This window comes from Thermobia domestica, unplaced genomic scaffold, assembly GCF_964235325.1.
Source record: "Thermobia domestica unplaced genomic scaffold, izTheDome1.hap1.1 HAP1_SCAFFOLD_518, whole genome shotgun sequence".
Classification (NCBI taxonomy): domain Eukaryota; kingdom Metazoa; phylum Arthropoda; class Insecta; order Zygentoma; family Lepismatidae; genus Thermobia; species Thermobia domestica.
Genome location: NW_027656228.1, coordinates 51528 through 68462, shown reverse-complemented (window position 1 = coordinate 68462; position 16935 = coordinate 51528). Strand labels below are relative to the sequence as shown.

The following is a 16935-nucleotide window of genomic DNA, read 5'->3' as shown; positions in this document are numbered from 1 at the left end:
CTAGTTTATGGGTTTATTTGCTTCGGCTCTTCTGAGTTTAATATGTAAGTAAAAACACATTAAGAACAAATAATAAAGAAACTAAGTCTACCTGATGGATAACAATAAGAAATGATATAAAATGCAATGAGCTGATCAGTACGGTACTGTATACCTACTTTTGGGCCACCCTGTATTTTATTTTCTATTAGGTTTATAGACACTTATTTTTTTCACAATCCATCACTCATGGGGAAATTACTTCACAATATCAGAAAAAATGGTAAGAAAAGCTGTTAATGGGAATACTGCTTCAGTGCAAGGACGTGAATTTCCTTCTGCTGGATAAGAACAGTCCAAGCGTGTTGGCTCATACCTTGACCTGCCGTATAGGACCCCTTTTTACAGAATTTCAGGACGGTTCTTTTTGACAGATAACACTCTGTAACTTAGAATTATAATAATATCTCCTAGTAACAGCTTGACTCTTGCGGACATAACACCGTGGCAGTCCTAGAAAAAATGACTACTGCACTTTTGCTTTCTTTAGGAGCAGGGAAAGGTATGCGTTTCCATTGTTCACTCAATTCCCTTATTTCTGGATCGTAGTGATGCATCCAACATTGATCCAAGGTTTTCCTACTGCGAAAAGGAATCGGCCTGCCACAGCGTCCAAATTTTCCTAAAACTATCAAGTCTGCTCTCTATTGCATGCTATAAGCAACCTCGAGACACATTCACTCGAACGTGGACATTTGTCATATACACATTATTACGGATGATGTGAGTGGACACGTAACCAATAGCGACTTTCTGCAGGATCCTACTGATATTAATGTAGCGATATATGAGCACTAGGGACTCCACTTATATGATAATGATTGATCCCTCAGTTAGCGACGGTAGGCAACTGCGCAGTTTGTCGACTCTTGTTGTCCCAACTGAAAGTGTTCTTCCAACTTTACCACTGTCTAATATGCTGGTACATTGTCTTCATACACCTTAACCATTCCAGCATGAATATTCTTGGAGTTGTTGCTCTTCAAGCGAAGGAAATGGAGCGCCGCACGAACCTCTTCTGTCTGCACGAATGGAGTTATTTTGGATTTTATTCCAATAGAAGAGTTCCAAACTAATACACCACGTGATTTTCACCACTCATGAAAACCTGGCAGACACATTTTCAGGGATAAGTGAAGTTTAGTGCTATGCTTCTTCATACCAAGGGACAGAACTTTATGACGACCCTTTGTACACTGGTAGTCGATCATAAATAAACATCCATCAAAGACATGTAGATGGTATTTGAGTGATGTATGTGTAGTTATCTAAACAAAGGGTTAAGTCATAAGACAAAATAAAATACTAACAACGAATATTGGCTTTGAAATTCATTTACTTATAAAGTACATAATATCACAATGTGCACTTCTTATGCACAATTTATTCTAGATTATGTTGATTAATAACATTGTTTTTAAATTGTCAGCTAGAAATACTGTATACACAATACGGATACTTAAAACACTGAATAAAAAATATTCAATATAAAACACGGGTTATAAGAATGTAGACATCTCAGCTCATTAAAGCTTTCAGGGCATCCTCAAGCTTCTTTCTCGCTATGGTCACTCTTTCTTCCTGTCTTTTAATATCATCTTCTGCCACAGCAACGGCCTGGAAAAAAATAAACAAGATATTAAACAAATGATTAGTAAATAATTTTATCGAAGTTGTAGCTGAAAAACATAATCGAAAGAAGTAATACTTCGTTTCTTTTAAATTTTTATTTATATTCACTATCGGTGTTCGGTCAGATAGCGACGGTCTGTGTATACGTTTGTAGATTTGCGCTATTACCAGCGGAAATAATGTTTTCGTGATTTGTTCTTAAACCTAACTTTGTTTTTACTCATTATTATTTATAATGCAATTTTGTTGTCTCAACTTTATTTTATCGGCATTTACATCCAGAAAAAGGAGAATGGTAGATTCCGTATATTTTTCTTGTTTTGCTTACAAGAAACGAAACTATAGTATAGGCGAGAGGAAAAAAGAGCACATGTACAGTAACTTTCTGCTCTGAAGTAAGTAAGGTTGCACCCACAAATGCAAACAATGATATGCGAGTGTCACTAGTTTCTTCTTCATACCTATGTTGAGTAATGTTAATTTCTTACTTTGGATTCAAATGTTGCCGTTTCGGCAAAATGATGTGTATTTCTAAAAATATATTAGAATATTTTAGATTTTGCTTTGCACCGAGTTTACCTTCCTTAAATAAGGCTCTCGAAGTCTTTTAAGAATTTTGCCTATTTACTGTGCAGCTTAAGTTAAAAGCACTAACCTAAAAATTAATTAAATAAATAATAATAATAAACTATAAGCACCGTCACTGATGCTTCATCAGATAAAAGCAGGAGGATAGATAAGATCTGAAAAAGGTCAGGTCACATTCGGGGACACTTCCAGAACGACCACAACTGGAATTAACATGTAAGTTCCCATATCTATCAATATAAATTCCGCTAGTTTAACAATGATATCTCCTCCCAAGATTATATTACCTTTATCTCGCTACGCTATCGAAATCAATCAAATATCATGATATAATGGGAAATCATCAAGTTTTGTAACTATTTAAAGTATTAGTATTCTACAATGCAAATGCCCGTCCTACCGAATTCAAATACCACTGGTCTGGTTTGATGGTAAATCTCGAGGAAACAGATGGTGTTGCTCACTTCGAGTTACAGAGAAACAGTGGAATATATCATCCATATATATATATCATGTATATATATATCATCCATATTGATACACATATCTACATTATTTAGAAAGAAAAATCGGACCTGCTACCGAATATAACGAAACATTTGGACCTTTAATAACGTAAACTTCGGATAAAAAGAACGTCTCATCGGCAGTCACGACACACTGGCAGAAACACTTCCGGCATTATCTGTAATGGGAAAGGAGGCTCATTAATCCAGAGAACCAGTGCTTCAGTTTGTAGACAACTACGTAGAAACTTAATGGTATGTGATGAGGACGATTTCCTCAGTTTCTTTAAATCTATTTACAGATTCTTATCAATTTATTGGAAACACATTAGCTGTCTGGATTATATATGTTAAATGTTTATAATAACAAATATAATTAGGATTTTCACTGTGTTTTCATTTCGCTTCGTATATTCTGTAGTGAGTACAATTGTATAGCTAGTAAGAAAGGAAGTCTTCGTCTGATATAAGAATGAATCACAAGTCGATTCACACATTATAAAATCCAAACTAATTATTATGCAGCGAACTTTTACATACTTAAAAACAAAATGCATTAAGAACATCTTTGAGTTTGACGTCCCATGATTATACCTGTGAGGCTAATGGGGCGTTTACACTTAGTCGATTTGCGTTCGATTCAGTTGAATTGACGTCACTTTCAACTTAATCGACCGTGTAAACAGGACTTCAACTTAATCGCTTGTTGATCGAAAGCGACTAATCGACTAGCAACTGAATTGAAAGACGTTCTATTTTCTGTGGTCGATTCTATTTTCTTCTGCTATAACACCGCAAATTGTACCAATTACTTTTTGCTTGGGCATCTTTAAAATTACCAGTCGATTTCGAATCGACCAGAGGAGAGCGAGTCGACAAGCAGCATTCAATTTCGGTTGAAACAATTGAACACATCCATCGATCTCATTCGGTCTAGTTGCTTCGATTTAGTCGCAAATGCAGCGAGTCGATTTAGCCGTGCGACTAAATCGACCAAGTGTAAACGCCTCATAAGGAAGACGATGATTAAAGCAAGTGAATGATGATGGAATAATTAGTGGAATAAAAAGTGGGTGGAAACGGGAGTACACCGAAAAAACCCATGAGCATGATGTTGTCCACAACAAACTTAATAGCTGCGGATCAAACCAGGGACCTCAAGAATCAGAAGTAAGCGCTCTACCACTGAGTCACCGTGACCCCCTGAAAACGCATTAAGACTAACACACACACACACACACACACACACACACACACACACAAAGGACACTGTCTTTCATTTTTATAATGATGTCCTGGTTTATGAAAATAAGACTGAGATACTAACAGAAATGCGATGCTAGGTTTGTTTTCAATCTAATAACAACTTAAAAGTCAATAGCGAATGAATGTAAACTTATTGTTGCCTGTAGCAGTTGCATAATTACTATTTATTAACTTCACCTTTCACATAAACATTGACATCATTATGAAGAACTTCTGATCCAAAACAGCAAACACTGTCCATGCAGTCGTCCATTAACACTAACAAAATATTTGGCAATCAAAACCACCTTCAGTGCCTAATGCTGTTAAAGCTAAAATTTATTTAGCTCCCGCTGCTGTCAAAATTCGAAGAGATAACTGCTGAATAATATCTAATTATATTGGTAATCTCTGTATGCTGTTGACGAGTCTGCAAAAAAGCTGGCACTGATGTGACTGTTTCTTTATAAATGTCATTTCAGGGAATACACATAGTTGTTACAGCATGTTCTGCTGTACTCCTCAGGAACACTTTGGAAGCAGACCCTCAGAAAAATGCTTGTACAATTGCATACGAGTCAGAGATACATCATACTACTGTCGTTCGGCGATTCCACGTAACCAACTGGGTGAAGAAGTTGGACTCACTGGTGTCCGTGAGTTGAAACAGGCCAGTCCTCTAACTGTACGGAATAACCGGAACGATTTTCTGTATCGAACTGTCACTTCAAATGAAAAATGGATCTGTTACGACATTCATAGATGGTGGTCAGAAGAGTGGTTATATCGTGATCAACATCCACGACGGCTTTCTACATTAAGCCTCCACCTGCAGAAGAGTTGTGGTGTTGTAGCTGGTATGGTGGTATATAGTGTAAGTCATCTATCATGTCTCTCCGTCGAGGGGAAATTACCACTGTGGAACGTTACAGTGAACTCCATGAAATACACCACAAACTTATCCGTAAGCATCAATAATGCTCAATGCTCAACAGATATGGATCTCATGTTGCACAACAATGCACGTCCATATGCATATCAAAATATAGTGCGAACGCTCCGTGGATCGCTGTCTGAAACTCTTCCTCACTCCTTCCCTCATTTCGATCACTTACTGAAAGGACATAACTTCTCTGATGGCTGAGCGGTGCAATGTGTGGCTGAGAGCGATGAGAAAAGAATGAGACAGCAGCCAGAGAATACTTTCACTAACCAGGTAAGATAGTTTTCATTATTTTGACCTTTGAAAGTAACAAACGTCGATCGGACATTTCAATCCGATCAACTCAATATTACAAATATTTTCTACATTTCACCATAAAAGTTGATACAATTTAAACCTTCATCTAAATAAAAATAAAAATAAGCTCTCACCTGTACCAATGGTTGATCTGGATTCAAAAACACACCCGGATTCTTCTCGAGGGCAGAACGCGATCCTGTCTGTCCGGTAACGGGTTGTGTAGAAACATGCAAAGCAGTGGCAACAGATTGAAGTAATGTCTCTTCAGTGACGTGCGGACCAACTGCTCGTAAACCCCGAGGCAACTCCATGGCATCAAATTCCATTCCATCTAAATCACATGCTTTCAGACCTTCCAGTCGTTTTTCCCAAAATAACTGAAAATATAAGTAAATATATTACTATACTAAACTTGGGAATACGTACACGAACTTGGGAAGCATTTTAAAATTTTGTCCCTTATGAAGAAAGGAAAAAAAAAAAAAAGACTTGGAAATTTACGATACTGTATAAACAAATTATTACTGCTACAAAGATATAAATGATTTAAATCTTACATTTTCCTGTCACCTTGTAACTTCTAAACTAATGAACATAAAACGCTGAAATTTTGTACTACAGAAATATCGGTAGTGGGACACTGTTTGGCATACTCTGTAATAAATTTTGATGGGCTCTACAGCAGTAATAACGCAAATGAGACAAATGGGACAATGCACATCCAAAGTACTTTAGTGTCTAATACTATGATCATGATTAGTGTTGTGTCGATCATGAACGATTCGATCATTATGAACGAATCATGGTGTGAATCAAATGAATTCGAGTTCTTTCCACAAATGAATCGATTCTTTTAATGAATCATTTGTACTCTCCACTGAATTGCTTGTCATGATCGAAATGAATTGTGAATCACAAACTGCCAGCAAATGCACTTGCAGTTCAAGGGGAGTAGAAATAGAAAGAAAACCATACGCGCGCTGTTTCTTCCTGCTTTTGTAGTTGCATGCGTTTTTTTTTTCTTTTTTTTCTGCGTAGTAGGGTTGCTTCCTGCGAAGAAAGGAAGAAACATTATTTTCAAAATACTTTCCTGTTGCTTGCTTCTCGTCGTGAAGTACTGACAGTGTTGCTCAATTAGACGTAATACGATTTCGTAGTTAATATCAACATACTCCTGATAAGCATTTATCCATTTTATTAAGATACTGTACGTACATTTCGTAGTTAATATCAGCATACTCCTGATACGCATTTATCCATTTTATTAAGATACTGTACGTACATTGGATAAAACTATTATGATGACTTTCAACTGCACTAGCCATAAAGGCCAATTTCAATGTTTCATAATCAACTCAAAGTACTACATTATATTTAATGTAAATACAGTATTTACACAGAAAAAGTGCGCTGTAAAATATTATATGCTATAGAAAGACGAACATAGATTCTTTCTGGGAAGACAATGCATTGCATCTTTCAGTAAAAACACTTGTCCACATGGAACAAAGTTTACATTAGTGATATCTACTTTTCGCTTTACTACTATTGAAATAGACGTGAAGATAAAAATGGGATGTAAACAAAGGGATGTGGGAGACCCGGGATCGATTCCCGGCGGGCGGATTCCATATGTAATCAGTAGATCTAAGTCTTATAGCCTCGCTGTTGAACGAAATGTTAAAATCAACTGAACTCAAATTTAACTAACTGATGGTTTTCTCTTAGCAACAGACGAACAGTGATGATTTCAGGAGTGGCCGTTGAGAAAATTCCCCGGCCTAAGTTCCCTTTGGGGCATCTCTCAGGTTGGGTTCAATTGGGGTTACTAGTATATTTGCAAATATATGTTCATCTTTTGCTTATTGAGGTAGTAGTGGCTCAGAGTAAAGCGTTCACTTCTGGTGGATAAGGTTCTTGGTTTTCTTCTATTTGCGTCAAATGAGTTTTATGGTGGACAAACACTATATGTGTTAGTTTTCTCGAGGTTCTTCCGTTTTCGCTCACTTTCCTCATGTCACCATTTAATTCATTCTCATCATTATCGTTCCCTTTAGTCTACACGGTGATAACCATGGAACATAAAATTTAAGATTTCATTCATGGGCGCTCGAAGAAAATTTTCTAGGGGCTCATCTCCCTGCTTGCTATATTACGTTTGGTATTTTTATTTGTGTTGAGAAAATCTCAAATTTAATACATTTTCGTGTGCCAGGGAAGGGGGAATTATTATCTAAGTACTAAATAATTACACACAAACAAAATACGGGAACACTTATTACTAAAATGGCATTTTTATATATTCTTTGATTTCTCTCGCTCTGCTTCCTACTTCTTCCACCTTTTTATCTGATGAAGTAAAAAAATATATATATATATATATATATACAACATACATTTTTAGTGCTATGTGAAATATTTGTTTTCTGATAACTAATCTATTTTCCATTTCGGGATTCTTTTGTTTCAACAGTAAAAGAGCCATATTACATATTAACAAATATTGAAACATTTATGAATTGAAAACGAAATCGTTACATGTATATTTGAGAAAGAGAAAAAACAGAAACGAAACTCACTCTACCAGTAAATTACTCTTCCTAAATATACTGTATATTTATATGTGAAATACCAACAGTCATATGACATTATTCTTCACTTGATTTTTTTCTGTTCAAGATTAGCCTTTAACTGTACAGATTACACAGTATTTATTGCTTCATTATTATGCTCAATGTATTGATTTAGGGCTTTAGCTTAGGAACCAACTTCTGTACACCATACTATTTCACACGCGTATAAAGTCAGAGACAAAAAGATCCACTGTACTCAAATTGTTCTTCCAAGTTATTTACGAAACTAATTTCATCGAATTTTTGTCGCTGACTGTACCATGCCAAGTTTGATTGACATCGGATGATTTCGGTTGATGTTTTTCTTGTTTTCAAAAATGATTCAAAATTTCCTTGCTCACAACAAGGGAAGCGAAAGCCTGCACAACATTTCACACATTTATATAACAGAACAAGATCTAGTACCGTGCCAAGTTTGATCCCGATCGAACATGACCTTTTCCTCTCGAAAATATGACTCAAAATTTGACCGTTTAAAACTGGGAAACCGAAAACCTATACAACATAATATTTCATACGCTTATATAGCAAGTCAAGATTTACCATCATACTAAGTTTGACCCCGATCGGATGAAATCGGTGTATTACCTTTTGTTTTCGAAATTGTGTGTATGACTTTGTTTTCGAAAACATGATTCAACGTTTGATTACCTGTACTCGGAAATCGGAAGCCTGCACAACGTAATATTTCACATTTTTATAGCACGTCAAAGTATACAACTATGCTAAGTTGATCACGATTGATGAGTGAGTGGGCTTATACGATATATAGTGTTCTCATTTTTTTTCAAGGGAAATCAAATTAAGGCTCCTCGCTAAGCTCAGCCCCACATTTAAAAAAAAAAAAAAAAACTTTAGTGAATAACTTAAAAGACAATGAAATACATTAAAAATATAGTAAGTGAGCCAGGTAGTCTCTACAAAATGCTATTAAATAAAATAATGTAAGAAATTTCGGTGCGCAGTTTATGACGTCATAATTGTCGGCAACTAAATTAATACACTATATGGAAAGTCTTAAGTCCCCCTCCCTTCCGCCCGCACACACAAAATAAAAGTTCTGTTCGGCAGACCCCAGCGTATGGATTTGATGTATTTTGTTACACACAATCCAAATTTTCAATTTCCAGGACGACTGACCGTGTGAATTTTGTTTTACGGGTGAAAAAGTGTTTCCTTCCTATCAAATATTTCGTTTATTAAAAAAAGACACGGTCAAACGTCCTGGGATTTCGAAAGTTGGATTTTGTGCAACAAAATACATCGAATCCTATACCCTGGGGTCCACTGAATAGAACTTTTTTTTTCTTTCTTTTTTTTTTTTTTTTTTGTATGGCTGTGTTACGTGTATTCTCCCTATCCAAAATCGCTCAAAATCCACCCCCATAACAAAACACTCACACATCTATCATCCTGGGGTTACGAAATGTGGTTCATGTATAACGAAATACATCGAATCCATATTCTGGGGTCCGGTGCAAAGAACTTTTGTGTGTGTGTGTGTGTGTGTGGCTCAATTTTTATATTCTTCATTGCCTAAGTTATTCAATAAATTAAAAAAATAAAAATAAAAAAATAAAGGTTGAACTTAGGGAAGGCCTTAGAAACGAAAACATTTTATACATTACATTGCAAGTTTGTGAATGCAATCGGAACAAAATAGTTGAAGCCGTACACCTAAAATCGTCCAAAAATAATTCACTCTCATTAGGAAGCTCCTGTTTGTGGATTACACAAAAAGAAATGAATTATACAATTTGTCGGATTGTAAAATTTTATTAACCATTTTATTGGCAACAAAATTGGTAAATGAATTTTCACACTCCATGTTATCGGATGTAGGGAGAAAATTCGATCAGCTTCACCTCGAAAACCTTTTACGACCCTTACATTTAAAGTTTGGTTTCATACATTGAGAATGCAGCCTCAAGACCTCTACACATACAGACGTTTAACATCCAAGTAATTGTTTTCGGTATGTAGAGTTCATATAACGTGTAAATGTGAGGCAATCTCGAATTTTAATATTTCACGATTACAAGACTGTCTTAAGAGCGAAAATTAATTTCTACATAACAATATGTAGTAATATGAACCTGAACAGAAGTCAGTCTCTAATGTCCGACAAAACACAACACTATGATATATATATATATATATATATATATATATACAGGGTGGTTCAGTAATGTTGGACAGCCCTGAATAAATCGGAAACCAGAAGAGATATTAGCAAGAGTGTGGTGGATCCATATACTTGTGGAAGGGGGACGTCTTGTGAGGTACCACACATTGTTACCAGGTCAACAGTGTTGCCAGCTCAGTACAAAGTTGTATTTTTTTAAATGGAACATATAGAAGTTTATGCCATCAAAATAATTAGTACAGAATGTGAATACCAACAAGCGAAACCGCACCTGTCAGTGTTGCCAAATAAGGAAGTTATAAAGCTTCAAAGATCAAGAGATTAAAGTGTCCGTAGAGCAAAACTAGCAAAAAGGCAAGGAAAATAATACTACGGAATGAAAAGGAGGAACTAAAAGAGTAAACCAAAGAACGCACAGCATCCAGTGAGTAACAGGGTTGCCACAGCAAAGGAGGGAAAAAATTGAAAATTTTGCCGTTGCTATAGGAGGAAAAGTGCCCATATGACATAATGCTGGAAACACCATAGAAAGTTCATGTAAGATTCAGGAATCCTAATAGCGTTTGTTCGAAATCAATATCTCTAACCGTTTCCGAGATACACCAAAGGTGTGCGGAGTTTGCAACACTGCATAATAATTCCCTCGCCCTCCAAACTACAGGAACGAGTAATGAAAATGATACGCCCAACAAAATGTAAGAGCTACACGGGTCTAATCGTCAAATCAATTATGCAGTGTTGCAAACCCCGCACACCTTTGGTGTATCTCGAAAACGGTTTGAGATATCGCTTTCGAACAAACGGTATTAGGATTCCTGAATCTTACATAGACTTTCTATGGTGTTTCCAGCATTATGTCATATGGGCACTTTTCCTCCTATAGCAACTGCAAAATTTTCAATTTTTTCCCCCCTTTGCTGTGGCAACCCTGTTACTCACTGGATGCTGTGCGTTCTTTGGTTTACTCTTTTGGTTCCTCCTTTTCATTCCGTAGTATTATTTTTCTTGCCTTTTTGCTAGTTTTGTTCTACGGACACTTTAATCTCTTGATCTTTGAAGCTTTATAACTTCCTTATTTGGCAACACTGACAGGTGCGGTTTCGCTTGTTGGTATTCACATTCTGTACTAATTATTTTGATGGCATAAACTTCTATATGTTCCATTTAAAAAAATACAACTTTGTACTGAGCTGGCAACACTGTTGACCTGGTAACAATGTGTGGTACCTCACAAGACGTCCCCCTTCCACAAGTATATGGATCCACCACACTCTTGCTAATATCTCTTCTGGTTTCCGATTTATTCAGGGCTGTCCAACATTACTGAACCACCCTGTATATATATATATATACTGAGAAGACTAGAAATTCTCAGAAAAAATTAGACCATATTCGACAAAATTTTCTTTTACGAAAGTTATCATATAATCTTCATTTAGATCTTTGGGTGGAAGAGGCGAGTTTAGTGAGTCCTGGTGTTTGACTGATTTCAACTGCAAGAGTAGAAACTATGTGAAAACCTAAATAAACACATACATCATATTGTGGTACAATCGAATAACATCTACGGAAGTTATCAAAGAAAATATATTTTTCGTTTTAAACCCGGAGGGGGAGGGTAGAGAGAGGTTCAATCTATCGTTTTCAATTGATTCTAAATCCAAGGAGTGGAAATGATTGTGAAGTCTCAAAAAGTACACCATATCCCATGAAAATATAATATTTTCAAAGATATCTTGGATCATATTTTTTAATCGGAGGGGTGGAAGGAGATAATCGATGCTACATTAGGGAGCTATATTTACCGCTCATTCTTGACTGATTTTATTCATAAGCACAGGAATTACGGGAAGAGTCTCAAAGGAAATATTGTGTTTTATATATATGTCATCGTGGAACTAAAAAAAAGGGGGAGGATAGTACCACTGCTTTATTTTTTACTGATCTCAGCTCCGTGCAAAGTGAATGACTATGAAGACTTAAAGAAAATGTATGATATATAGCACCAAAATCGAACAGCAGTAAGAAACCCCTATTTTCTTGTTTTGTCAAAAAAGAAAATCCTAGCCCGAGATACAGGCAGCCAAAGATGAGGCCTCGGGTGTTATTTCTCACGTATGATTTTTGGCAAAATACTGTGGAACGTTTTTTATTGAGGAGGGATGGGAGAGTAATTCATCCCACATGAGGAAACTGAAATCACATTCAATCTTGATTGATTTTCATCGTAAGCACTGGGGATTACGGAAAAGAGTCATAGAAAATGTACATTATATTGTATCAAAACCGAATGACTTTCAGAAAATTTATCGTGTTACTCTCCAAAGAAATAGGGAAGAGCTAGTAGGGTAAATCCATTGCTTTATTCTTTATTGATTTTAACTACCTGCAGAAGAAATGACTGGGAAGACTCAAAGAAAATGTTCGATATATTGCGCTAAAATCAAACACCTCTTAACAAAAATTATCGTGGAACATTTTTGAAATAAAGGGGGACGAGGGCTTGAGTTCACACATTCATTCTTGGCAGACTTTAATGCTATGCTATGGGAATATTCCCAATGCCATAAAGAAAATTACATTCTTTCTCATAAGCGAAAGCTTTTTACGTGGATTATATGGGAAAATTATACTGAATGTACATTTGTAAATTTGTTACATAGGGTGGATTTTACTCCTTTTTACCCTCTTATATTGAAGGGATACAATCCCAAACAATAGGGTTATTTTCGCAAGTGGGAGGAAAGCACATAATAAGTCTCATCAAACCTGAATAAGTTTTATGAGATTTATTGTGGAACAGACAGACGGACACACACACAAATGCCAATCAAGTTGAAGAATCTTGGCTAACGCACGCTTCAATTACAACTTTATAGCTTGATTGTTTATATTTTCTTAGAACCAAAATTTTATATATATATTTTGAGGCAGGAGGGTTTGCTTGATCCTCACATGTTATTGAATAAAACATATATTAAAAAATTCAGTGTAGTAAGAAACCCGTAAGAAGGCTCGAGATGTAGCCTTCTGAATTTCTTGAAAAATCAAAAACATTTTCTATCATTTTCTTTTAAAAAATGTTAATCTGAAACCTTTTGATTGACTCTTGATCAGTATTGTACTTTGTTACATGCTTTTTCAGCTTAACAGGTTCCATAAACAATGTTCATGTTATAACTTCCGAGGCTAATGTCTTCATTGTAGTTTTTAATTTTTTTTTTTTCTATCTTGAAACATAAATCCCAAACATTCAGAGAATTGTACAGTAGTTATATCTGTAAAAGTATTACAAGCCCCGAAAAGAAAAGCACACCACTTTGGTTTTGGAGTTTTACATAGTGGTTTTGTAAAGAATCCACTTAGGCAAATGTGTTCAATGTGATGGAATAAAAGCAATAAATTAAACAAAGCTGGAACTGGTGAAATGTTTTTATTCTGGATTTTTTAAATATACATATGTACACTCATCTCCAAAATTATTGTCGCATATCTATAACTGTCTTCTTGAAAGAATATAATTTGATAATGATTTTGCAGGGTACTTTTAATACTGATACTATGTGTATAATCGGGAAATCTATAGTTGTGGTAAATTTCATAGGAAAAGAATTATAAATAGGAAAATTAGAATGAATAAAACAAAGTGGTGCTAAATGGACAAGAAAGTTTTATTTTCGTTTTACTGTTCTTATTTACTGCTCTTTTGACATGAAATTTGCCACATAAATGTCTTTGCCGATTATACACATACTACCATTATAAGAAATACCAGGCAAATTCGTTATCAAATTATATTCCTACAATATCACATTTATAGACATGCGACAATAATTTTGGACATGAGTGTACAATCTTGCAAATCGTGAAAAGTCTTCTGGAACAATGGCGAACTATACTGATTATTCCAGAATATAACAAAACCTTCTAGAACAATCTGGAATCATTCTGTATTTAGTTTAGCGTATAAAATGGAGTACATATGAATTCATAGTTCAGTTGTCAGCAGGGAAACAAAGAGAAAATGTGATTTATGGTCCAAATTTATGGTCCAACAGCAACTGTACGTTTTTCTAAGAATCCTGCTGATTGATTGAGTTGTAGGGTATTTTGTGGAAAGAATAGTTTGAAATGTCTTCTGACTCCAGCTACAAGAAAGCGGAGTGTGCTGACTATTTGTAAATCCATAAAAGAATAATATCTAAAGACTAGGGGAAAAAAATTCTTTCAAGTTGGGAATAACAGTGCTCACTTCAAGAGTATTTCAAAGTCAAGATGTTTCCAGTGATTACATTTTGTGTCCTAAATCCTTTGACAGAATATACAAAACTGAACAAGTCTCCTATGTGAGGATGATGAAGATTTTGTGTCTGCTGAATAAGAATTACATTCTCTGAATCAGTCAACTAAAGAGGTTGGTGTTAATCCTATTAAGAAACCATGGTCAGTCGAGTCAAGTCGTAAGGTGTATGCAACAAGAAAGCACAGCGGTTGTGGGTGAGTACATCAACTCAAAACTGACCAAACACTGCAAAGTAGAAATTCCATCTTCAAAAGAAAATGAACCAAAAGAAGCTTGTGCTGCCTGCCGGAAATTTATATCATACAGCTATTGAATCGTATGAAACTTACAACGAAAAGGTGCAAGCCTTTCAAAGGTACAAATTTTGCATTACATTTTATGAGCAACAAAACACATCATGGATAAAACAAGAAATTCGTGTTTTGCAAAGGGAGTGTTTGGAAAACCGGATCCCCACTATGGTCATCCTATGTATAAGCATATGTTCAAATTGCAGTTATTTTATCTGGAAAAAGAAATGGGACTGATCTCGCTAGAGTGAAAAAAAAAAAAAAAAAAAAGAAAGAAAGAAAGAAAGAAAAAAAAAACTATAATCACAACAGTTGCAGGAGAAACAGTGAAAGTAAAAAGATACATAATCCGCAGTATTAAACAAGCTTTCGCCATTAAACAAGATACATTCAGTATCCTATATTGGAAAATCAAAAATTTTATGCAACAACCTAAATGACTGATTTCACATTCTTTATGAAAAGACTCTTTGAAATTTGTGTGGTAACTTTGAAAAACTTACTTGAAGGCGTGACATATGACACTTTGGTTGGATGTGTGAACTCGTTAGTAGCCTATGATGAACAACGAAAGACCTGTTTGTTTCAGAATATGTGATTGCTCTACAAAGGAGAGACTTGCCTTACACACACACACACTTGGTCTGGAAAACATAGATGACCCTTCCGAGATTACATATCCAACAAGGAACAACAATAAACTCATTAAGGAAACTGTTGCCATTGATACGTTTATTGATAAACTTCCGAAATGGACACTGTAAACAGTAACACATCAACATTTAAAGATATTGCAACAACAACACATTGAAGAAGTGAAGGGACGTGTAGAAGCTGAACAACTGATGCTGCCCTACCAACTGTTTGAACAGACAAAGTCGCAATGGAGTGAGTATATAGTACTAGTGGTCATGGGAAAAGGCTTTGTGATGGTCGAAAGAGAGTGCTGAGCAGCATGCTACAAAATCAACTTTCCAGCCCAAGTAAGCTGCAATTCAGAATGTCGAGGATTTTACAAGAGTGGTGAAGTCATACGGGATCAACAACCCTTATCCTCTTGCCCAAAAAGAAGTTGAAGAATTCCGTCAGCATAAAATTAAAAACCAACCAAACTACTCCTGTGAAAGAAGTTCACACGCAACTAGGATTTGTAACCCAGGGCAAACACGAAAGTCAGGGCCCAACTTCCCTGTCTCTCAGGTTCACTAAGAGAGTTTTATGTTTTGAACGGAATACTATTATACACAAACAAACGAACACCTCTTTAGCTATAGTCTACTTCAAACGTTTTAAAGGGTGTTTGGCAAAACACTGAAGTTTGTCGGGTGGCTACGGAACAAGGCTCTTATACTGGAGGAGGAAGGGAGGAGACTGCAGGGATGTCTTTGTAGCAGTGATGGAATTTCATGAGTTACTGATTCCGGGCATCGTTTCACAGAAGCGGTGACACAGAAGCTGCCAAAATATCATCTCTACTGCATTAATGCAGAATTTTATAGTTGATTAATGATGTCCACTACTCGAGCTCGAACATTTATTTGTTTGATTCTCGGTGCAACATTTTTTAATCAAGATACAGTACCATGTTTTGATCGTTTTCCCACGCGTGGTTTTTGAACACTGCCTACACAAGAAGAATTAACAAAACACTGTTTGGGCGCAGTGGTATCTTTTATATTGTAAACGACAAATTTTACAGGTCGATTAAACATTGACGATCCCTCATGAAAGGAACATGCAACTTATCTTTTCTGGACTACCGCGTTTGTACTCTGATAAACCTTGCAGTTAAACAACAAGCGAGAAAGAAAATTTTATTTAGTGAAAATGCATTGACAGAGAGAATCATGTTTGTTAGAATTGCATTAGAAGCCTCACACATAGTCCCTATGTGTATGATGACATTTCATCTCCGGGTCAGATTAGGCCATTGGCCACTTCAAGCTACGGGTCTGACTGCCTCTGGGTCTTCTGTGTCACGAATTTCACTGCTTTGTACAATGAATTTCTATCAAGGTGCATAATGACTGGTCGGACACGAGAAAAAATGCACTATTATATGCTTAATGTATTTAAAATACAATTAAATTTTAGATTAATTATAAAAGTTTTTCAACAAAACTCCTAACCGCATTCAACACAGCATCCACTGAGGAGTTTTATGATCTAGTTCCAAAGATTACCATCAGATCCTAAAGAAATGTATATGAGGCTACCGAGAAGATATACTCTTTCCAACAAAAATCATCAAAATCGGTGCAACTATGTCGAAGTTATGCGTGAAACACATCCGCAATATATACATAAACG

General features: G+C 35.8%; 1 protein-coding gene across 3 annotated transcripts in view; it reads right to left on the bottom strand.

Annotated features, from left to right (window-relative positions):
* Nucleotides 1-1357: 1357 nt before the first annotated feature.
* Nucleotides 1358-16935, bottom strand: part of MBD-like (methyl-CpG-binding domain protein 2) — a 58662-nt gene continuing 43084 nt past the window's right edge. For all 3 annotated transcript variants that reach the window (XM_081747717.1, XM_081747718.1, XM_081747719.1), the window contains exons 5-6: nucleotides 5385-5630; nucleotides 1358-1656 (exon numbers count right to left, since the gene is read on the bottom strand). In XM_081747717.1, the coding sequence (XP_081603843.1) occupies nucleotides 1558-1656; nucleotides 5385-5630 (345 nt within the window). In that variant the 3' untranslated portion in view covers nucleotides 1358-1557. The remainder of the gene's footprint in view (nucleotides 1657-5384; nucleotides 5631-16935) is intronic.